This window comes from Trachemys scripta, chromosome 7, assembly GCF_013100865.1.
Source record: "Trachemys scripta elegans isolate TJP31775 chromosome 7, CAS_Tse_1.0, whole genome shotgun sequence".
Classification (NCBI taxonomy): domain Eukaryota; kingdom Metazoa; phylum Chordata; order Testudines; family Emydidae; genus Trachemys; species Trachemys scripta.
Genome location: NC_048304.1, coordinates 16,648,283 through 16,672,042, shown reverse-complemented (window position 1 = coordinate 16,672,042; position 23,760 = coordinate 16,648,283). Strand labels below are relative to the sequence as shown.

The 23,760-nt window shown below is 39.6% G+C and overlaps 1 protein-coding gene across 1 annotated transcript in view; it reads right to left on the bottom strand.

Moving 5' to 3' along the window:
• GRM7 (glutamate metabotropic receptor 7) overlaps nt 1-23,760 on the bottom strand; it is a gene marked incomplete in the record, with an annotated part of 535,789 nt that overhangs the window by 166,777 nt on the left and 345,252 nt on the right. Inside the window, 2 exon segments of the mRNA XM_034776365.1 lie at nt 11,481-11,620; nt 22,220-22,420. Of these exon segments, the coding sequence (XP_034632256.1) occupies nt 11,481-11,620; nt 22,220-22,420 (341 nt within the window).

Genomic DNA, 23,760 nt, shown 5'->3' with positions numbered 1-23,760 from the left:
AGGGTGCTTATTTACCACGTGAAAGTTGGGAAATGTGGGTAGGAGCTCAGCTATTGACCTTCTTTTCGTTTACTATGGTGGTATGTAAGCCTAATTAGGCAAAATGTCTATTGTGTTACACCCAACATCAGTTTTATCCCAGGAAAACTGAAATCCATAATCATAGCATGTGAGTGGGACTTATGTGATTTCTATCCTACCTACTAGTGTACATTTTAAACTATGATTGAAGACTAAGGAATAAGCATATGGACATTCAGCAGGCCAATGGTTTGAAAAATTCCCATCCAGTTGGCTCAGGGAGATTAAGACTGCAAGTTAAGACCAATTAAGGGTATTCATGGCGGTCATGGTTGATATGAACAATAAAGGATAACAGAATCTAATGAGAGAACAAAATATCAGATTAGATATATAGATAGATTAGATAGCTAGAGCATTTGTGTGGCATCCAGGGCCATAACATCTTGGAAGCCAAAGTAATTTGTGTGATGGTGATAATGTATTTTAGTGGCACACTAAACACATTTTGTACAATTTCATTTTTTACCTGGAGGATATACAATTTGGCTGAAAGCACAATGGAGAGAGCAGAATTCTGAAAAAATACCAATAAATAAATGGTGGGGAAAAGACCCTACATATAGGGAAGTTCAAATGAAAGAGCAACCCTGGACAATGCAAAGATGCAGAGGAGACTCAGACTTCAGTTATAGACAGTGTGAGAAAGAGAGAGAGAGAGAGAGAGAGAGAGAGAGAGAGAGAGTTGGTGAAACTCCATCATGCTGAACAGGAAAAGCAAGGACAATAGAGATGGAGCAGGATCACAGTGGGGCCAGGGAGCCAAACAGATGATCAGGAAGGGAAGAAGTGCTGGGGTCTTATCAAATTAGGCTTTCCCTCTGGGAGTAAAAAGTAGAAGGTTACTGAAAACTACTGTTATGTTTATGTTATGTTTACTTTGGTCATATAAAAGTTTAATGTTTTTCTTTTCCAAACCCAGAAGTTGGAGGCATAGTCAGTCAGTGGGATTCTGAAGACAACTGCAGAGCCTTCTAAACAGAGTTGAGAAAAGCAACCAGGATCACCCAATATTCACAGGCAAGTGTCCTGGAAGGAAGTTTAGAAGGATAAAGGGCTGTGCTAGAGACCCAGAACTAAATCAGTTTTGAATGAGGTTTTTGCCAAGGAAGGGACAGGACATGATGAAATACGTTAAATGAGAAATACAGATAATAAGAAAAAATTATTAAGACTTTGTATTTACGCACAGATATTCCATGGACTAATTCCCATATAGCCAGCCATACAGCTTTGACCAGAATTTCAGATTTTAGGTGGACGCAGAACACCAATACCTTGGAGAGACCAATGATTCGTAAGAACAATGATCTGGCCCCAAAAGCTTATAAACCACACCAAATTACAGCTTCATATTTTCTTTTCTTAAAATACAACAAAAATGCAGAAAAAAATCCTCCACAATGCAAACTGGAAAAAAAAGTGCCAAGAGTGTAATGCAGACCTAATTATACAATTAACAAAAGCCGGAGAACTCAACTCAAACTGAATCACCAATCAACCTACATGACTGTTGGTTTTAACTGCTGTGGAATTTACACTACTGAGTACAAACACTAGTGAAAGGTGAGTCTGAAAAGGTTGAAGCAGCACCCAAACTCTGGAAGCTTATTAGAATTTGTTGGGTCAGAAAAGTCGGATTGGCAATTTCAGGAGAATAGACTTTTTTTTTTCTTGAGGCTTACAAATTTTATGCTTCCAAATGACCAAGAAATAACACAAAACCAGCCTCTCTTTTGGTACACTAGCACTCCCACTTCTAGCCCTTCAAGAAAATATATACTCAATGACACCAATATTCTACTCTTATAGCTTCAAACACTGCAGTGTCTCTAAACAAAGATATCATTTTGGACCATTACTTTAGGGCTTTGTGTTTGTTTGGTATATATATGTACGTATAAGTACACAATGAACAAATAGTGGCGTCTTTCCTTGAGATGTTTCCAGGATTGGAGATGAGGACTATTTAAACAATAAAAGATATAGAACTCATTAGATAGATAGATAGATAGATAGATAGATAGATAGATAGATTTAATGAAAGACATGAATTAATCAAAAGAGGAATTAAAATATTAGCCACTTCCATGAACCAGGACTTTATACCTTCCCACAATTTTGTGTGTGTGTGTGTGTGTGTGTGCACGCGCGTGCGCAACAGAAGATAGCAACCTAATCAGTAAAGTGTTTTTGCTGTACCATATATTGCTGCGAAATAATTCAGAAAGTATAGCTGAAGTGTATATGGCCATTTCTAATTCCATATTTTTTCCATCTATCCTAGAGCTAGATATCTCTGGACATAATTACATCTCCAAAGATGTCATTATCCCGGAATCCACATTTAAATAAATATGATGGAGTCTATGGACTTTATGAAGGATTTTAAACTGTAGTAATTTTTAATGAGAACATAAGCTGTGTCAATGGAAGGCCTTCAATGCTATAATGATGCTAGAAAAAAGAAAAGATCCTAGTCAGGCCTAATACATAAAATCTTAATGTTAAACAACACTCAGACCTAATTTGTTGAATTGACTTAATACGAATTTTTAACACATGAATTATGCATACCATCATGAAAATCTTTCATCTTAGTTACAATCTTAAAACTGAAATCTTGTAAACAAATGTAGTACCTCTGTACCATCAGCTACTCATTACCACCTGTAACAAAAGTGGGAAATGGCACTACATGGCCCAATTTAAGTGACAGTAACTGAAATGAAGAAGGAAAATGATACCAATTTTTTTACCCATTTTGTTGAAATCTTGAAACTATGATTTTAAAGTCCGTTAGATGCTATAAAGTAATATCAGGATCTAAAACAGTCTCAATTGTGTGTGTGTGTCTTTGTGCAGAATGTATGTGTGCGCGCAGGCACAGATAAGTGTGCACACACTTGTCTGTGCGTGTGCACACACACATCACACACATATTATAGGGTGGGCCTATCATTAACATTGTCTAGCTCTAACCTATTATAAGATACCATTTTTCTTTTCCTTATATCTTTTCCAAATTATACTTGTTCGTGATGAAATTTTCCATGCTGGTGTGTGTATTTTGTTTTATTTTAAGTTTCAGCTAAAATGGCTCATCATTTCTGAGAACGAAGTTAAGGAAAACGATACAATTAAGAAATGTCTACAACCATTTAGTTGAGTGGCTCCTGTGCCTCCCTGCTTTGATGTACAGATATTTTAATCTGGCAGGTGATCTCCCTCCAGATGTGTCTTTTCCTGTTCCCATGAAAATTCACCCCAAATTTGACTAAATTACATGACTTCAAAAAAGCTCAGTTTGCACATGCTCAGTGATGAGTTGTTAATGTATGGCCACTAAATTTGCTGGAGATTCTGGCCGCACTAAATATTCTCCATTCCAGAGACAGAAAGACAGAAAGATCAACTGAACTTGAATATATCTATCTATAGGAAATTACCATCTGCTTGTGGAATGTCTCCAAGCATCAAAGTTAAATGAGTAAAATTATTTGCTCAGATCTAATTGTTATTCTGAATATTTCTTCAAAAGTGCCAGGTACATTCAGGCTCCTGCCAGAAGCTTAGACTTTTTATTGCTCTATTCATTTCCCTAATATTCATAACATTTTATTTCCAAATTCAGTAACAGAGATGTTTACAACACTTAAACAGATTAGTCTGAGCACAAAGAGATTCAAGAGGTGTTGAAGTACACAGGATTTGCATAAACTGCACAGATGAGTGCAAAGATTTTATAAATTTCTACTTGGGGGCAACAGAATCACGGTATGAAAGTTACATCATTCCCTTTGTCAATCATTCCCTTAGAAATGACATTTCTGGTTTTATTTAGCATCCGCACAGATGAGATTCAGTCTCTTCACTATCCTTTGCTTTCCACGTTTCTGTGCGGGTGAAAAAGGTTGACCATTAAACCATAAGCTATGCTTGTGTGTGTTAAGACCAGTGAGACACTATAGTACATGCATATTGTTTAATGAAAACCTGATTTCTTTTCAACTTCCCATTCCTTTAAAATACTGCGCAAGCCCGTAGTGAAGATTCTACTAATAAACAAAGTGATTTAATTGGCCACAAGCAATGCAAACAGGGATTTATTGGGGTGCTACATCTATAGAACGTACATGTTTGTGCAACTATATTGATAATTATAAGTACTATTAATCTTCCAAGCACTTTGGTAGGAAGATTGTAGTAATTCATCACTGACTGCTGGAGGAGATTCTGAAAAAGAAAGGAATTCTAAGCACCCGGCTAACTCCTGAATGTAAACTGATCTATTTAGTGGCAATCATATTTCAGGCTATGCCCATCTAAGAGTTACTAAACAATTTACAATTAAAGGGTATTTATCTAGACTAGAACAGATTTATTTATACTTTTTATTGCTGTACATAGTAGATTTGTGGCCCTTTACTATGGAAATTATCTTTCTGAAAACAAATTAATTGGAGGGAGATCATCCGTTTATTTGGAGAGTAACATCTAACCACTATTAGTACATTAGAAATGAAAGTTGTTTCAGTGTGGACAATTTAGGAACTCTACAAAGCAGCAATAATGGGCAGAATAGCATATTTTCCACCATCCATCTTTATCGAGCCAGCATATAGCATCTTCAGTCTTCCTGAGAATATGATGCAAAGTCTGATCAATACCCTCATGCCCAGTAGCACCATTATGAGCTATAATATTGACTGGAAGAGTACATTTGACAAGTTGGAGATGCTGAGGCAATTAAAACAAAATGTAGCAACCTGTAAAGATGCTAACAGGCTAGAAGTAAAGCATTAATTAGATAAACAGACTGAAAAATGTTAGCTGCTATAGGAATATATTATTCTTCAGTGACGTATGTGCAAGTTTTCTGTAACGGTTTTGCTCCTCACCAGTACAAGCATGAATTTGATTATAACAAAATGTCATGCATACTGTGACACTACAAGTTATAGAAGGAATGTTATGTACTGCAATGAGATTAAAACCCCATTTTTTTACTGGGTACTAAGCCACAAAATAAAACCACATGGATTTCTTTAGCAAAGCCTCATTCTGAACATCTGACCCAGACACCTCCTCCCTAGCTCAGGATCTACATGTTCAAAATGCTTAAAGAAAAGCCCAAGGAACTTAGTGTTCAAATGCAGCAGTCAAATCTCCTTTCAGACAGCTCTTTTCTGTTCAAATCGGGTTCTACCTGTTATCTAGTAACATACGTACAACTCGAGTAAGTCAGAATCCTAAGGTGCAGAAAACTATAAACAAGCTTCTCCGTTCAGTGACTCTACGAACTTCTAGCCAATAGGAAACAGGCACACACTTGGGCGTGAAATCCTGGCTCCACTGAAATCAATGGGAGTTTGCCATTGACTTCAAACGGAGCCAACATTTCACACCGGAACTCTAATTTAACCTATGTGCATATATCTTAGAAATCATTAACTCTCTAGTTCAGTGGTGGGCAACGTGCAGCCGCGGGCCCCATGCAACCCATCAGGGCAATCTGATTGCGGGCCACGAGACATTTTGCTGACAAAGACCATACGCAGGCACAGCCCTCCACAGCTCCTCCCAGTGACCGTGGTTCACTGTTCCACCACTGCTCTAGTTACTGGATTAAAATGTGGTGCATTTATAACATTTATAACATTCTATCTATTAGCTAAGCTCCTCCCCCAATCACCACATCTGATGGTATGGGAGTTCAAGATTTTGCAGTACTTTTTTTCTTCCTTATTGTTTTTTTTTTTTAAATAGATAAGAATTTTGAGATTTGGGGATACTTGGATGGGGTTCAGTGAATCTGAAACTTTAGACCCGCACAGTTAAATCCCGGACTGCAAGGGACACAATGTGAGGGGGGAGGGTTCCTAGAGCCTACATGTTCACCAGCATGAGCCTCGATGTCTACATTTCATAGCACCGCAGCCTGAGCCTGAGTCAGCTGACACAGACCAGCTGTGGCTGTTTTATTGCAGTGTAGACATACCTTAAGAAACAACAGGTTCTCAGCAACAATGCTGAAGTGATAGTGGCCCACAGCACCAAATTCCCAGTGAAAAACTTCCAGTTTTTCCCAGAGTGATGAGTTTCTACCTCCGCCAAACACTTTAAAATATCTGGAAAGTTAAGTGGTGGTTGCAAAGGTCAGCTGTGTTTGACCAACAATGTTCAGTCAATCATAGAGTTGTAGGACTGGAAGGGACCTTGAGAGGTCATTTAGTTCAGTCCCTGGCACTCATGGCAGGACTAAGTATTAACTAGACCATCCCTGATAGGTGTTTGTCTAATCTGCTCTTAAAAATCTTCAATGACGGTGATTCCATAACCTCCATAGGAAATTATTCCAGTGCTTAACTACCCTGACAGGTAAGAAGTTTTTCCTAATGTCCAACTTAAACTGTCCTTGCTGCAATTTAAGCCCATTGCTTCTTGTCCTATTCTCAGAGGTTAATGAGAACAATTTTTCTTCCTTATTCTTGTAACAACATTTTATGTACTTGAAAACTTATGTCCCCCACTTAGTCTTCTCTTTTCCAGACAAAACAAACTCAATATTTTCAATCTTCCCTCATAAGTCATGTTTTCTAGACCTTTAATAATTTGTGTTGTTCTTCTTTGGAATTTCTTCAGTTTGTCCACATCTTTCGCAAGATGTGGCACTCAAAACTGGACATAATACTCCAGTTGAGGCCTAATCAGTGCGGAGTGGAGCAGTAGAATTACTTCTCATGTCTTGCTTAGAACATCTGCTTACACATCCAAAAATTATGTGGGTTGTGTGTGTGTGGGTTTTTTTTTTTTTTTTTGCGAAACTGTGTTACATTGTTGACTCTCATTTATCTTGTGATTCACTATGACCCCCAGATTCCTTTCTTCAGTACTCTTTCCTAGGCAGTCATTTCCCATTTAGCATGTGTGAAACCGATTGTTCCTTCCTAAGCGAAGTACTTTGCATTTGGTCCTTATTGAATTTCATCCTATTTACTTCAGACCATTTCTTCAGTTTGTCCAGATCATTTTGAATTTTAATCCTATCCTCCAAAGCACTTGCAACACCTCCCAGCTTGGTATCATCCACAATTATCTGCACTTCTATCATGCTTTCTTCCTATGAAGCTCAACCTTCTTTACAAAGATCAATTAGCAAATATGCACAATGCCCCTCTCAAGTAGGTTAGTATTGTTCTTGTACCTATTTTATAAATACAGAAAACAAAGGCACCAAGAAGTTAAATAACTTGCTTACATTGACACAAGAAGCTTGAGAAAGAGCTGGAAATAGAACACATATCTCTTGATAACTAGCTTTGTTCTTTATCCACAAAATCATCTCTCTATTTTCCAGTGGTATCAAAGCACAAGTACTAGATAGGACATTTATTGCAAGTAATAAACGTTATTTTGTTTAAATGCAAAATAGTAATAATAAAAACCTATTGCCCATGACACTTTTTTTCCCAGTTGACGTGATCTCTTTGGAAGGTTCCTAAAACATGCCATGCCATGACAAAACAACAGGCCCAACAACAGATAATTACACGATCAATAGTTAAATAGAAAAGTACGATAGTGAACCTGAAGTTACAGTGCCTGAGGCTTAATGAATAACCTGATGATAACCTGCTTTTCCGGTGTTGATATGTCCTAAGACATATCATATATCAAATATGATATATTTATGGTGTGAAAAATGTGTCAGCATTACTCTTACTGAAAAAGAAAAGTTAATTTGTAATAATATAATTAACATCTGGAAGACACTATTCCAAGAGTAGCTGTGGCTTTGCACACTTTCTTGCTATTCCCCATCCTCTCCTCTTTCCTTTCGGGACAGCAAATAGCCAATAGGAATAATTTCTCAATCCATGCAGCTTTCTATCAAGAAACATCCTTGAATTTAAATTTTATAAAAATCACAGCCACTGGTAACATACACCTGTGAATTTGATATACTGCACCATATGCATTGACAATCCAACTATTCTATTTTACTGTAGCTGAATGATGATTCATTTAATGCTAAATACATTCAAGGCATTTCTCTTCCTTGCAATGATGCCATTCTCTCGACATTATTTCATATTAGCCCAAGTGTCCCCTCAACATCAGCAAACTGAAATATAGACCTGCTTTCATACGATAACATTACCATGTTTAACACTTTTATTGTCTAATTACATTAGCTTTAATCTGAGCAATTTGGCTTGTACTGTAGGTCAAGAAATTGTATTTGAATGGGTATGGAGCTGGCCTGATTTCTGAGTCTAAAATCGAGGATTAGGCATTTCAAGCTGCAGAGAGGAGAGAAAGTATAAATATTGTATATCAAATATGTGCGAGGGAGGTCATGAGGGGGGTGGAAGTGATGTTAAAAATCTTCAAGAAACAGTGGGAGGCAAGATGTACTTGCAGGACCTCTTAGTGGGAGGAAGACTGATATTCTTGTAATCGGAACTCTGCTTGACTACAGGGTGTATGCAACATCAAACATTTTTCAGTAGAATATTGGTCAAACCATTTAAAATTAGAATCAGCTCATTTTATCCTCACTATGAAATGCATCCAGAGTGTTCACTAAATTGTGATTTATGTCCCAGAAAGAGCCGTTTTAGGTGTTAGAAAACAATCACACCATAAGGAGATTTGGTGATTATACTACCCTCTCTCCCCCGTGGAAAATTCATAATTTATGTCCAGGGTTTGTTGCAGCAAAAATGTTACAAGATATTTTCTCACTAGCTTTTTTGGTCAGATTCTGATGTCAGAGACAGTGATGTAAATCCAGGGTAGCTCAAGAGAAATCAGAGACGGTATTCCATATTTACCCTGACTGTAAGAGAGCTCAGAATCTGGCCCTGTGAATGCCCAGAACAAAAAGTATATGTCTTTAGCCCAGTGCTCCAATCCTAAAAAAAGAGGTGCTGCAATGTACTTCCATCCTAAATAAAGAAGTGCCGGAAAACACTTCCAGCAAATGATAGCACCAAAACGCCATTACAACCTCCCCCCACAAAAGTGCCAGAACAGCATTCCAGCACAACTTCAGCCCTGCTTTTGAAAACATTCCTGCCAGACGTGTGAAATCAAAGGTAATATAAAGATACATAGAAGCAACCAGGCCTGAGAAAAATGCCCAGACTGTCTCAGACACTTCATAAAACTGGCTCTGTAAGTAGATTATGACAAAAAGAAAAACATATACAGAGCACCCAGAGGCCTCCTGAATGTTATGCCTTAAGCCTTTTTCTGTTTATCTAACAGATAGCCCGTGCAGGTGTGCTTCAGAAAAATGAAAGCGCTCCACATTGTAAGGAGAAAAGATTTACTAACTGGCCATAAAAACATACCCTAGAGTTATCAAAAGTATCAAGAATAAAACTACCCACCTTCAAAAAAACCCCAACCAAATATGAATGTGAAAGTAAATTGCATTTTGTCCTCTTCAATATAAACGGAATATACTACATCAGCCTTGCAAAACTGCCGTGAACATTTATTTTCTCATCCTTTATCGGGGGAGGTGGTGAAAATGAGGGAGGAATATGTTATTTATCTATAGCAAAAAAACAAAAACAAAAAACAACAACCTTCACTATCACATGGCCCCCATCACTGTAATGTCTGAGTGCCTCATGTACCATACAACAGCCACGTAAAGTAGAGAAGTACCATTTTCCAAATTTTACAGATGGGAAACTGGGGCACATAGAGACTACAAGGCTTGCCAAGGTCACACAGGAAGTCTGTGACAGAGTAGGGAATTGAATCTGGGTCTCCCGAGTTCAAGGCTAGCCACCTTTCACTGGACCATCTTTCTTACATTTTCCCCTTTTGCACATTGGTGGGAAGAAGTTTGCAAGACTGATATAAATAAAGAAACTGATACATCCAGGGAGTCATCCAGAGAAATAAACCTACAAGGCAAACTACAGGATTTGGCAGTTTCTCTTGGGACCTATTTAATGGCAGCTAGTAGTCTGGTCCCCTTGGCTAGAGAATTCCTACTACTTTTGAAGCTGCAAAAGTTACCTTGTTCTTGAAATGTTCCACAGAGGACTAGCAAACCAATGGCAATTCCTGGAGGTATTCGGCCTGTGGAACACACAGGCAGATAGAATGGAAGTTGCTGTAGTAACCTCACCCACTGATATAACACAATCTAGCAAAGCCCAGAGCAGGGGGGGAAAGTACTTTGTATGGAAACTCTGAACCCAATTGCTGCAGAACGACAAAGGCGCCATTAATTTCTGATTTCAATTATATTAGGTCAGGATGAGTAGTTTATATTAAGTAGTATTTAGATAATAAAATATTGATATTTTGGCAGAAAATAATTTTAAATTGCAAGTTAATAAGACAGTATGCTTTAAATTAAACACAGCAGCTTGAATAATGCTGACAAAACACGTCACATCCCTTAATGAGTATGAAATTTAAGACGAAGCCCAATATTGTGCAAAGAGTGACCCTTGGTTCCCCACATTAATTACTGGTGTTACTTGGTTAAGACATGGACTACATTAATTAAAGTGAGAAGAAAATGTACTAGATTAAGTTACATTTCCAAATTATAATATTTCCACCTGTCTAGGAGTGTAAATGCCATGGGATCTGCGCCTTACAATCAACACTGGATTTCACCCTCACAACTCCTCTCTGAGGTAGGCACATGCTAGTCCTATTCTACAGACCAAGGGGCAGGTATTCTTTTTGTTTGTGTGTTTTCGTGCTGGACTTTAGTTTGTAAGGAAAAATGTATTAAAAAAGTAATGACTCAGACTCCACAGATGAACACAGTCTGCCTTTGCAGAAGGAAATAGTCATATTCTTTCTTTCACATGGGCAACGTCAAGAATAACTGGGAGACATTTGATTGCCTTACCTTTCAGCTAGACTTCATTATGAAAGGACTGCAGCACATGTAAGGGCTGCCTCACTGCTAAGTGCATAAAAAATAACCCCTGGGAAAGGAGAGTCACTCCAATTATATATATATATATATATATATATATATATCCCCCAAATCCATTTCTTTTGCACCAAGCTGGAGACACTTAGAGCAATTTGCAATTCTAAAGATGAAATCCCAGAGGTTTCAAGCAGCTATGCATTACAGAGAAAAAGCCACTGTCCCAGTTAGCGGCTAGAGAGCTCTGATGAGCAAAAAAACAAACAACAATAAAAAATGGCATGGTCATCAGAACTCAGTATAAATCAGAACCGATAGGGCACTAGGTGAGAACAAACTGCATATCGAACAAAGGAAGATATTGTACAAAAACATTAAGTACTGTCCCCTGCGCTAGTTCCTTCTTGGTGACAAAAGTCAACCTGATAACTATACGCTCATAAAAGTGAGCAAGTGAAGAGTAAATTGGACTCACGTTGAGCTGCAGGTCATCGGTCCACTGGCCAACCAGGTGGTAGCCTGGAGTGGTGGTGTTTGTTGTGTGATACTGAAAGATGTCATAGCGCCCCGGTGCATCACCGTTTTTATTAAACATCACTGGAGTGCCAGCACTGCCTGAGGAAGGAAGCAAAAACAGCCAAAGCTTTACAATGCTTGCTTTATTTATTTTGTCATGGCTAAAAGCTTTAGACTGGCATCACAGCTCAGGCAGAGGCCATCCATCATCACAGCAGTTTAAACGGACGCTTTAGGACATAGTGCCATAATCCTGTCCCTCTTTCTGTGATTAATTATCATGACTCATACCCACTAGGTGAAAAGTAAAAGTAAAGTAAAACTACATGAGCCTTGCTTCATATCATGAAATATCACACGGGCTTCCCTCCCTGCCTCTGCCCTGCTCCCCCCGAGGGAGTTCTTTAGTGAACATCAGTCCTGTGAATGGAGCCTCTAAATGATTTTTTTTCCCCCAGAAAATGTTCCATCTGCTTCTGAGAGATACTGCCATCAGAAGACAGCCCAGGTTTAGTGAATCTTGACTGGCATCCAGAAATAGCTTCCTCCTCCATAATTTGTTCTTATTCCAATAATCAGCATGCACTTGAGATGGAACAGAACAGAGGACATTATAGGAAAACTATTCCTAATCTCTCCCCGTAAGCTGCTTTGTTTAGACCCTAGGACACAGATACCTGCCGAAAAGTAGCTTAGTCATGAACAATAGAGGGCCAGATTCTGGACTGATTCTTGTGAAGCATCTAGGTAGAGTGATGTGAGAGGGGCAATGAAGTGGTAGCAGCAGAGTGAAGGATCTCAGAACCACCTTGCTTAGATGGGTCAGGGCCCCGAGTAAACACACTCAACAATGCTTCAAGCTGCTAAAGTAGCTGAGTGCATGCCCCTGGTGCTGCTTGCTTGGATGCGTCATATGTGCAGAATATCCATGGGTCTGGCCACACACCCCAAGCCAGCTCATGGGAACAATCCTTTTGGGGCTGTGGACTAGAACTGGGTATTAGTGTAGCCTCCCACTGGACATAGGTGCTGGAACTAGGTGATGCCACAACCCCTGTCTTGAAATGGCTTCCATCATATACAGGGTTTACAGTTTGGTTCAATGTCTTTCAACACCCCCACTATACAGATTGTTCCAGCGTCCCTGCCCCTGAGCTTTCTAATATGTGCCTATCCTGCCCTTCGCCTATCCAGGAGCTTTGTAGGAGGTGGTGGTCCCCAGCACCTAATTCTCTTAGTGCATCCAAACAAGATAGGTTAGAATAAGGGGGCATACCTTATATGACAGACAGGCATTGAATTCTGATAGCTAATTATTACATTAGAGATGCTATTGCGAAAAGAATCCCAACCAGAAAATTTGCAGCTCAGTTAACACTATAAGGCTGTATGGCTACTTCTTAAATGAGAGTTCAAAGAAATTTAGTATTTTCAGGTAGATCTAAGTGAAAACTTCCAGGACCACATGAGTTTCAAGATGCATTAAAATAAGTTTCTGTGACGTAAAGCAATGGCCAAGACAGAAGATCATTAGTATATCTATATTCTAAACTTTCTCCTACCACATTGCTTGGGGGGCGGTATGAAAAATCTCTTCAGTTGTAGCACTGAACTTTACATTTATGGTTTTCCTCATGATTCCTATTCTTCACTGAATTTCAGTGAGTGAAAGAAGGTTTGAAGAAGTGAATTAGCATAATTTCCAAATTCTAACCCTAGTAAATTATTTCTTGTCTATACTGCAGCCTCTCTGAGATCAGACACTGATTAAGTTCAAAGACTGGTACAGAAAATCTTCCACAGAAATCTCCTGTCTCTGACTCCTTATGGGTACTAAGCAGATATGTAACTGTTGTTTCGGGTTCATGCAGCCGGAATACATTTGTGGTGGGAAAACATTTTTAGGTGCATAAGGGCGATAATTCATAAATTCCTTCTCAAAGTCAGCAAAAACAGTAAATGGGATTTAGCTAATCATGACTTTTTAAAGTGTTTATATGATTAGCCAAGCTACATGTTGTTGCAACTGACATAAAATAATATAATCAAGAGCATAAGAGCCCAATCTGCCCCACCCCCATAATGCACCATCAATATTTGTGGGTATATCCTTACGTTCCAAATGAATGACACTGACACAAAAAATGGGTGCTTATACACACTAGGAGTCAGATCTTCACCAGATGTAAATTTTCACCACCTGAGGATCTATTCCATAAATTGGGCAGTAATGCAGATAGGGTATTAACTCATATACATACATCTGCATGCATAAAACTGTAGGTTTTTTTCTCCTTCTAAACAGATGCAGAATAAACTTGGTGTGTATCAACAGAGTCTAGGTTAAAAGTTGCCCTATGAATGTACAGAGCTTTGTTATTTCATATCTGCAGATTACCATGATATCTAGTTTTTAAGTGGAATCCATAAACGATAAAGGCCAAATGACAGCTGCTGCAGGGAGACTGTTGGGGAGAAAGAGGGCAGGGAGTCTCTTTTCACTCCTGGGCTGTTAAACATAAGTGGATAGTTTGGCTGCTTGCACTTGCTAGTGGTGATGGTGGACCATTAATGTTGCTGACAGTGTTCAGTGCCCTGCAGGGGTATGGCCCTGGGCAACAGTCAGTGCCTGGCAAACTTTCCTAGTGACAGGTATATTGTCACCAGAATGCACTATAAGAGAGACATGCCTGTGTATGTAGAAATAGTTAACTGGGTAAAGTGCCAGTAGCTAGTGCTCAAGAATATGCAGCACTATTGGTGGATTTTGTAGGATCAATACAACTTCTTGTTGTGCACTGAAAATGGCTTCCTTCATGCAGGTTTTTAATGCAGTTCTTAAATATCACAGCTGCTCCACAGGAGTAGTTACTGCTGCTGGTTAGCCTGCTCCCTGATTCATGAAAGCACCGCTGTTCAAGAAATCTCTAGAGTATGTGATTATCATTAAGCATGTGCTCAAGTGCTTTTCTTAATGATGCTGGATGCCTACTCCTGGCCTTTAAATGCATAATTCTTCCAGACATCATCTATGCAGCTCGCCCACCCTACGCAGTGTGGTTCTATCTCTTGAATCATCATGTGTTATATTCTAAGTTAAGAACAGCAAAATAATTTTAAATGTAATTCTATATTAATATGTATTCACCATTAATATGTATTTATAGTAATAATTAGCAGCATAAATGATATTTGCTACTTTATCAGGTTTGTCCTCTTTCATGAGTTTAAATTTACTTCATCTGGAAATCTACCCACACACCAAAAGGAAGTGAAAAGTGGGGGAAGCTATTCAGAGTAAGGAATGGTACATAGTTGTAATCATCTCAGGATATAATTCAAGCAGAGGATTTCTGAGTTGCCTGTCTTCGATCCCAGTGTGGGTCTGACAGCACATTTTGGTGCACAGTGCCCACCATTTGATTGCAAGGGTCTAACTCTTTCATGTGCCTGTTTTAAAGTTACTACAGAATTTTATTCTGTGCTCTGTTTATTTATTCAGACTATAAGAAACAATGAGAAGTGGTACTAGGAAACCTGCAGTCTGAAGCCTATTATTTTCATAACTGGTGCTATTTATTATTTTCATTTTTCTTATTATAACAGGAAGGTGGAAGATTTTCTTGAGGATACAGGCTGACATACATCTTTTTTTTTTCTTTCATTAAGAATTGTAAGACTCCACAGTCCCATCAGGCAACTCGGAAACCTAGTAACATGCTCTTCCCTGGTGCTGCCTGCACATTCAGTGGTGTTATAAAATATTAATCCATCTGTTCCCAACGAATAAGTAACACACACACTAAATTCAGTACATGATGCCCCTTTCACATGAAAAATCTCACTGCAAAGACACAATTTATTGGATTTTGCAGGATTTGTGTCTCATAATCACCACAAAAAACTCATCATGAAGAAAAGTGCAATAGGAGAAGGGTCAGAGTCTTGTTAAGTGTGACAAGCTAAGATGTCTTTTTATGACTCTCAGTCACTGCAGTTCTGAGGAGTAGCTGTGGTTCATATAAAAATAATCCATCATTTTTCAGGTCATTGTGGAGGGGAGAGGGAACACAGACACTTTGCATCATGAGTTTAATATTCAGAATCTTACTGCATCTGGACTTTTTAAAAAAATTATTCTCAACATTGTGAGACAACATTGGAATTCATACTGAGTTCCTACTACAAATCCACAGTCTATTCATTAAAATATCGCTTGAGCTCTTTCTTTATGAATGTCATGGTCTTTGTAAGGGGGAAAAAAAATCCCTGAAGCATGCACAGGCAAGATGATTTCAGCTGCATAGTTACAAGATCTGTTTGCATACCTAAATAGGATTGGATCACAAGATCATAGGCTTAAAATGCACGAGAATGGGATACACATTTTTTTCCTTCAGACTGTCAGGAGAAAGGATTCATGTTGTGCCATTCTCTGTTCTCATTACAAGTCATGTAACAAGAATGAGAGAGCAGAAGTTTAATGATGTATGTCAAATGGTGACATTCAGCCACTGGCCCTCCCAGAAGCAGTGTGTAGCTGTCCTCCCGTCCCCAAGGGCTGCACCAAAAGGGGGTACTCAGCTGAGTGACTCAGTATGCAGGAGAACAATACAGATTGCAACACATTTAGGCCATGGACTCTGCCTTTTCCAGATCCAATTTGGGATGTCAAGCACCATCAGAAGCATACCAAGGGATTGCTGTTTGTGCTCTCCAAGTGCAAGGACTGTAGCAACAACAAGGGTTTGGAATGTACCATGCCATCAGGAAATAGTGTCCTTGTGCTTTGCCTTTCCCATCCCCCACCCCTGTGCACTTGTCACAGTCTGGCCCTATCTTTTTAGTGAATTATAGTAGTGTGTAAGACATGCACCTCTGATGTGATATCCCAAAGCAGAGAGGAGAAAATATGGCAACAAAAATTCTGTGTATTCACTCTACACTTATGCTTCTTTAGTGTTGGGCAATTGAGTTTCACTCTCACTGATGCAAGAACAAATTTTAAGCTCATACCAGCAGGTGTTCGTTTGGGAAGGGGTATATTTTACATAGGATTGGACACTGCTTGTCTCAGCTGGGAGACAGTGTTCCCAAAAGCCCTTCTGCAAAAGGCCTGGCACAGAGTTAAACGAGCCAGACAAACAACTGGCCCTACCCCTTCACAACTATGAAAGCACACACATTTATTGTGACTACAGTAATAGAACATTACGGACCTGGTATATTTTCGAATAGACGGGGGCATGAAATAGAAAGGGAACAGTGCTTCAAGAACCTCTCTCCAGCTTTGGCAATGAGCCTTGGATGTGGCTGCACCCTTTGCAGCTATGTGCACAAACATGTATGCAATTATTTCCTGTGAATGGGCCAAGAGCAAGTAAACTCTGCACATGAATAATATATCTTAAAGACACCTAATGTTTCCAGGAACATTATATAGGGCCAGCCCTAAATGGCCAAGAGAACAAATAGTTTAAAATTATTATTTTATGTTCTGCTACCTTCTTGAAGCCTCCATGCTGTTTATGGGTTGTATTAAAAAAAATACCATATGGCTTATGTGACCAAGTACAACTAGAGGAAAAAATCTTGCAAAAAAAAAAAGGGGGGGTGTGAATAAATTGAAATAATTAATATACTTGAGAAAACTGAAATCCAGGCAAAATCCACTAAGTAGATTATTTCCTCAGCTCTCTTAAAATGATAGGATGACCATTCAACTGCTCTACTTTCCAAGTACCTCCTTGAGGCCTCTGGAGGAGAGAGATATAAATGATCTGCTACAGAATTCTAGGATGGCCAAATTAGTAAAATTTACACAAATACCATATTTCTCTGAAAATAGGAGTTTCCATATCTTCCTAGTTCTGGAAAAAGAACACAAACAGAATGTTACAAAGCAAAAATAATACTATCTGCTCAGTTTATTAGTCCAGCAGTATTTGGCTTCTGGAAGTAACTAGCACCTGGTAATCCAAAGAAGAGGGAAAAATATCTCATGCATCTCTTTTGATACTCTGTGTCAATTATGCAATGCTTTATTTGGAGGGAAAAAATCCTTCCTGACCCTTACAGTGATGTTAGACCATGAAGTACTACAAGATTTATCTTCCTCATCTGGGTCTCCCAGTTCCTTTTCTTCTACTCTCTCTCTCTCTCTCTCTAGTTATTAGATTGTAAATTCCTAGGAGCAGAGAAAGTGGCCAAAATTTTCAAGCCTTATGAACCCAAATTAAACACTTCTACCCATAGGCAGGCATCTAAATAAAATCCTGATCCAACAAAGCACTTTAGCTTATGCAAAACTTTCAGTTTGTGAATAGTCCCAGTAGGGTCACAAAACTGATTTTTCAGAGGTTCTGAGCATCTTTGGCTATCACCAAAACTTCAATAAGAATTGCATGACTCCCATTCAGCACTTTTGAACATGAGTCCTCATTTAGGCCTAAATATGGATTTAGATGTCTAACTTTAGGCTGCGTAGACTGCATACACTGTCGGTCCTTCATCAGTTAAGACTGAGACGATCACAACACGTCTTCCAATCTTCTCTTGCTCTGGCCATCCTTCGCCATGCTTGTCCATATCTCCTTGTTAGGAAATCATCCCACCTCTTTGGAGGCCGACCTCATGGCCGTTTCAGTTCTCGCGGATACCACTCAGATATAGCTGCAGTCCATCTGTTGTCTCTGAGTTGGGCCACATGTCCCGCCCACCGCATTTTGCTCAGCCTGCTTCCAACAACAACATCTCGCACTCCAGACTGCTGCCTAATTATTTCATTGGGGATGTGATTGTGGAGTGAAATGCCCCAAAATGTTCACCCTCTGTGTGACAGACAGTTGATGTTCTTCAATCTTCATCAGCGACCATGTTTCACTGCCATGTAGCATCGCTGAAAGCACGGTCGAGTTAAAAAGATTCGCACGCGTTGTTTTGCTGATCTTTCCTTGGAGGATGTCCCTGGTGTCATTGAATGCGCACAATCCAGCTTTTTTTATGCACAACAGTTCACCTTTCGATTGTGGTGCATGTTGACTTCCTGGCCCAAATAAACGTATTTGTCGACCTCTTGGATCTGCTCTCCTCCAAGAGTTATTTGAGTTCTTGGCAGAACATCTGATCTCATATAGTTTGTTTTCAACTGGTTCATTTTTAATCTGAATTGATTACTTTTCGCGTTCAGTTCTTTAAGCATTCTCTCAAGCTGGACTGTATTTTCGGCTATCAGCATTATATCTGCGAACCTGAGATGGTTTAGCCACTTGCCATTGATATTAATCCTGCCTTTCAGGTCTGTTTGTGGAAAGACCAATTCAAGACAGGCTGTGAATAATTTTGGTGAAACTGTATCTCCTTGTTTCACACCTTTCTCGATGGGGGGAGGGGAGTATCGAACAGAGATATATCCGTGCTGCAGCCAGAGTTCACTTCCTTTAATAGTGTGATATATTTTGCGCTGATGCCCTGTTCTGAAAGACCTTCAAAAATGGCGTTAGTCTCCATGCTATCAAATGCCTTCTCGTAGTCCACGAAGGCAATGCACAAAGGGAACTTGTATTCCCTTGAACACTCTAGTAGTTGGTTTAGGGTGAAGATGTGGTCTGTCGTGCTGTAATTTCTTCGAAAACTGGCCTGCTCTCTAGGTTGCTGTTCATCCAGGTTTTGTGACAGTCAATTTGTTATTATTTTGGTGAACAATTTATAGACATGTGAAAGCAGGCAGATCGGGCGATAGCCTCTCTTATGCAGCAAGATGGTATTGGACTCTTTCCAACTGGATGGTATCTTCTGGATTTCCAGGTAACGGCTGAACTTTTGGGTGAGAGCTTTCCAGAGTTCCTGACCTCCCGCTTTAAGCACTTCTGCTATCAGACCGTCCTTGCCTGGAGCCTTCCCCTCTTTCATTTGATGGATTGCATGATGGACTTCGCTGATGAGAACCGGGAGTATGTGTTCATCTGTTTGTTGAAGTGATGGCATTGGGACATTTATGCGGGATGCAAACAGCTGGGTATAGAAATCCCTGCAGATTGACTCCATCTCAGTTCGATCGGTTACTGATTCTCCGTCCTTGTTCTTCAAAGCCGATAATGATGACCTATACAATGCCAGTTCCTGTTTGCATTTTTTTGAGACTTTTACAATCTTCAGAAGCCTTTAGGAGCTTTTCGGTTAGAAATTTCTTGAAGTCTTCCTTCATCTTCATTCGTATGAGCTTGCATTGAAGGGAGTACTCAAGCCTGTCGCTGCCATTTCTTTTCATTTTCCTCCTCTTCTCCAATAAGGTCTTTGTATTCTCCGAGATTCTTCCACTATCTATTTTTGGTCTTTCATGCTCATCTGATTTCATGCACCGTTTCAGCCTCTTACTGAATTTCTCATAATTCTCAGTTATCCAGGAGGCTCCAGTCTTCCCTGGAAATGTTTTCCTTCAGAATTGGCTTATTAAAAGCTACCGTATAGTGCCTTCTGTTCGCCATACACAGAGCCTTTTTCTCCACTTTCCCAGTGAATGTGAGTCTGGCTCTCAGTAGGCGATGATCACTGCCGATGTTAAATGATGGCACTACTGAAATATCCTGAACAATGTGTCGTCTATCAATCAGAAAGTAATCGATTTCATTCTTTGTCTTCATGTTCCGTGTGATCCAAGTACAACTTCTGTTGGCCTTCTTTCGGAACCAGGTATTACCAATGAACATTCTCTTCATCTCTGCCAATATAGCTAGTTGTTCTCCTTGCACATTTCGTTCTCCAATACCATACCTGCCTATGAACTTTTCGCTTTCTCTCCCTCTTCCAACCTTGGCATTAAAGTCTCCCATCACAATGGAACTCTGAGCGAGGGTTTCCTCCAGCTCCTGATAGAATCCTTCCACATCATCATCTTCGCATGCACTTGTGGGAGTGTAGATCTGGATGATTTTGAGAGTGCTGTTTCGGTTCAGTCGAAGGTAAAGCACCCTGATACGCGATGATTTCAAATGGCATGAGACAATTTTCGAAGACCATTCCTTGTTTATGATGAATCCGACTCCTCCAACTGTCCTCGTGCCTTCTCCATTTCCTAGAATGACTGTGCTTCCATCCTCCAGCTGACCTCCATCTCCTTCTTTTGTCATGTTTCGCAAATACCCAGCACATCACAGGCTGTTTTTGCCTTTTCCTCCATGAGATGGTTTATTGATTCCTCTCTCATCAGTTATAAGTACACACAGAGAGTTGTCCAGTTTCCTTTTGGCAACCTGGCACCTGAGATTCTTTTCAACCTCTGGTTGATCGAATGCCTCACTGCCTCCGGAGTGGGGAATCGAGGGACGTGCAGAGAACTTTAGGCTAACAGGTTTTAAAATGCAAGTCTGGGTCTCCCTCTTGCAGAGTGCTGAGGCAGACAGTTTAAAAAACTCCTGTTACATATATTAGCAAAGTTTATAAGGAGGAAAAAATGTTAGTATTACAAGCTAACTTCTGTGACTGCTCAATTGTCCTGGCGCTGGGCTCACACGAATCTCCTCATGTATGTTAATGAAGCAAATAACCTTAAACAACATTTTCAGAAGTTGGGAAATCCTGCTATAGTCTTTAGACCAGATTCATAGACACTGGCACAAGGAAGTATATATGAAAGCCTATCCTGTACCACAAGGAAAGGCTGGTGTTGGAGTTGCCAATGTCCTTATTGGGATCAGTGGGAGCATCTTTATTTGGAGGATGAATCATAGACACCTGAGGTGATCTACTGGATCAAACTAACTTTAGCTTGCCCACATCCATATTTGCCTTTTGTGCTGTATTCTCACTATAAACCTTCTAGAGAAATGGAAGTTGCAACAACCTTCACCACAAGGGACTTTCTGCTTAGCAGGTCTAATATGGAGATATACCTATCTCATAGAACTGGAAGGGACCCTGAAAAGTCATTGAGTCCAGCCCCCTGCCTTCACTAGCAGGACCAAGTACTGATTTTGCCCCAGATCCCCTAAGTGGCCCCCTCAAGGATTGAACTCATAACCCTGTGTTTAACAGGCCAATGCTCAAACCACTGAGCTATCCCTCCCCCCCTCACTTGGTTTGAAACCTGAAAATGAATTTGTCCCTTACCCTCTAAATTGTTGTCCTAGTGAAAATGACAGACAGGCTGAGTCCTGTGTGACAAAGAATTGCCTTTATTTTTTTGCCCCAGGTATCTGGAAATGATACACGTCAAAAGATAGGTTTTGAATGATGCTAAAAATACTATACATTGCCCATAGTTGCTGTGGGTTTCTTTTTTAAGCAGTGGAGTCCAAATTAGGCATTATATAAATGAGACAGATGGGATATATATTTTTTGCCTATCACCCACTTTTGCTGATGAGAGCAAAATTTGAGGTTATTAGCAGAGTTCAGTGGTTTCATTCTAATTTCCAAGTGCAGCCATCATAAAATGGCTGCACAATTTAATACCTTTTGCACAATAGAAGCTAAGGACTTGACTAGCTGGAGTACTGCACGTCAGAAATATAATCATATATATAAAAGTCACTGCTTCAAGGAAAGCAGTACACAGTCAAATGAATGCTAAACGTGAACTATATCAATGACTCCATTTGCTAAGAAATCCAGTTAAATAATGAATAATTGATTGACTAATTAAATTTAAAAATCTTATGCTCTCTGAAGTGCTTTCGATACACATTGCTTTGGACTCACCATTAAAGTTAACATTGCGTATATACTTCAGCAATTTCTTGCCTCCTGCTTGTTCCATCTCCGGACAGATCCCAGGGTAATCGGCACAAAGATCCTTGTTCATGTGATGGAGGGCATGAGCCATGGCATACACAGCATCAATCACAAACTGAACTTTCCCCTCTTGTTCATAATGGGAATCTTTTCCAATTCTCTCCTGCCCTGCACATAAAAACAAACACAAACGCACACACACAAAGAGAAGGATGGTGAGGAACAGAATTCTCTGGGTGCTGAATACAAGTCAATCCACTTCATGCAGCATTAAAGAAATGAAGATAGTTAGCCAGGGCTAGGATTTTGAAGAGTGTGGTTATGATTTCATTTTTTTTATTGCATTTTTAAATGAAAAAAAAAATCTTCAACCCTTGACACTGTGACCATTCAAAGAATTCACAAAGGCAAACTAGTCTTAACCACAGACATGGCAGTACAATCAACAGAGATCCATCTCCGAGAGAGAGAGGCTGGACTTTGTATGATGAAAACGTTGGAGTCTTTGAATGAAGAAAGCATATTAAAACAATGCACTGATGGTATTTTAAAGCTGATGTTACATTCTGCCTTTCATATACCAGTCTCTCATTGAAAGACATAGCCAGCTAAAGAAAGGAAAGAATCAAACTAAAGGAAGCTCAGGAGAATTCAGTTAACATGCCTCCTGTAAATGCAACCTGAAGAAGCACAGTATGCATGCATTTACTATGCACTTCTCTTTTCTTCCTGTAGGAATTAATGAGTCTTTCAAAATCCATCGATTGCCATCAAAATGCAGAACCTTAGCTTAAAGATTCCAAATTTATACAGTCAAATGAACTAGTGCAGTCACCAATACCAACAAGGAAATAAGCAGCTATGCTTCAAGAATAATTATTTTAAATGTTTTATTATTTCTTATTTGTATTACATTAGCAATGGAATTAGGGTCCCTTTGTGTTAGGTGGTGCACACATCCTGCACCAAAGACCTTACACTCTAAATATTATCCCCATTTTACAGGTAGAGAACAGAGGCACAGAGAGATTAGTATCAGAGGGGTAGCCGTGTTAGTCTGAATCTGTAAAAAGTAACAGAGGGTCCTGTGGCACCTTTAAGACTAACAGAAGTATTGGGAGCATAAGCTTTCGTGGGTAAGAACTTCACTTCTTCAGATGCAAGTAATGGAAATCTCCAGAGGCAGGTATAAATCAGTATGGAGATAACGAGGTTAGTTCAATCAGGGAGGGTGAGGTGCTCTGCTAGCAGTTGAGATGTGAACACCAAGGGAAGAGAAACTGCTTCTGTAGTCGGATAGCCATTCACTGTCTTTGTTTAATCCTGATCTGATTTGCACCCATCTGAAGAAGTGAGGTTCTTACCCACGAAAGCTTATGCTCCCAATACTTCTGTTAGTCTTAAAGGTGCCACAGGACCCTCTGTTGCTTTTTACAGAGAGATTAAATGATTTTCCCAAGGTCATACAGGAACTCTGTAGTAGAGCCTGAAATTGAACCGAATAGTCT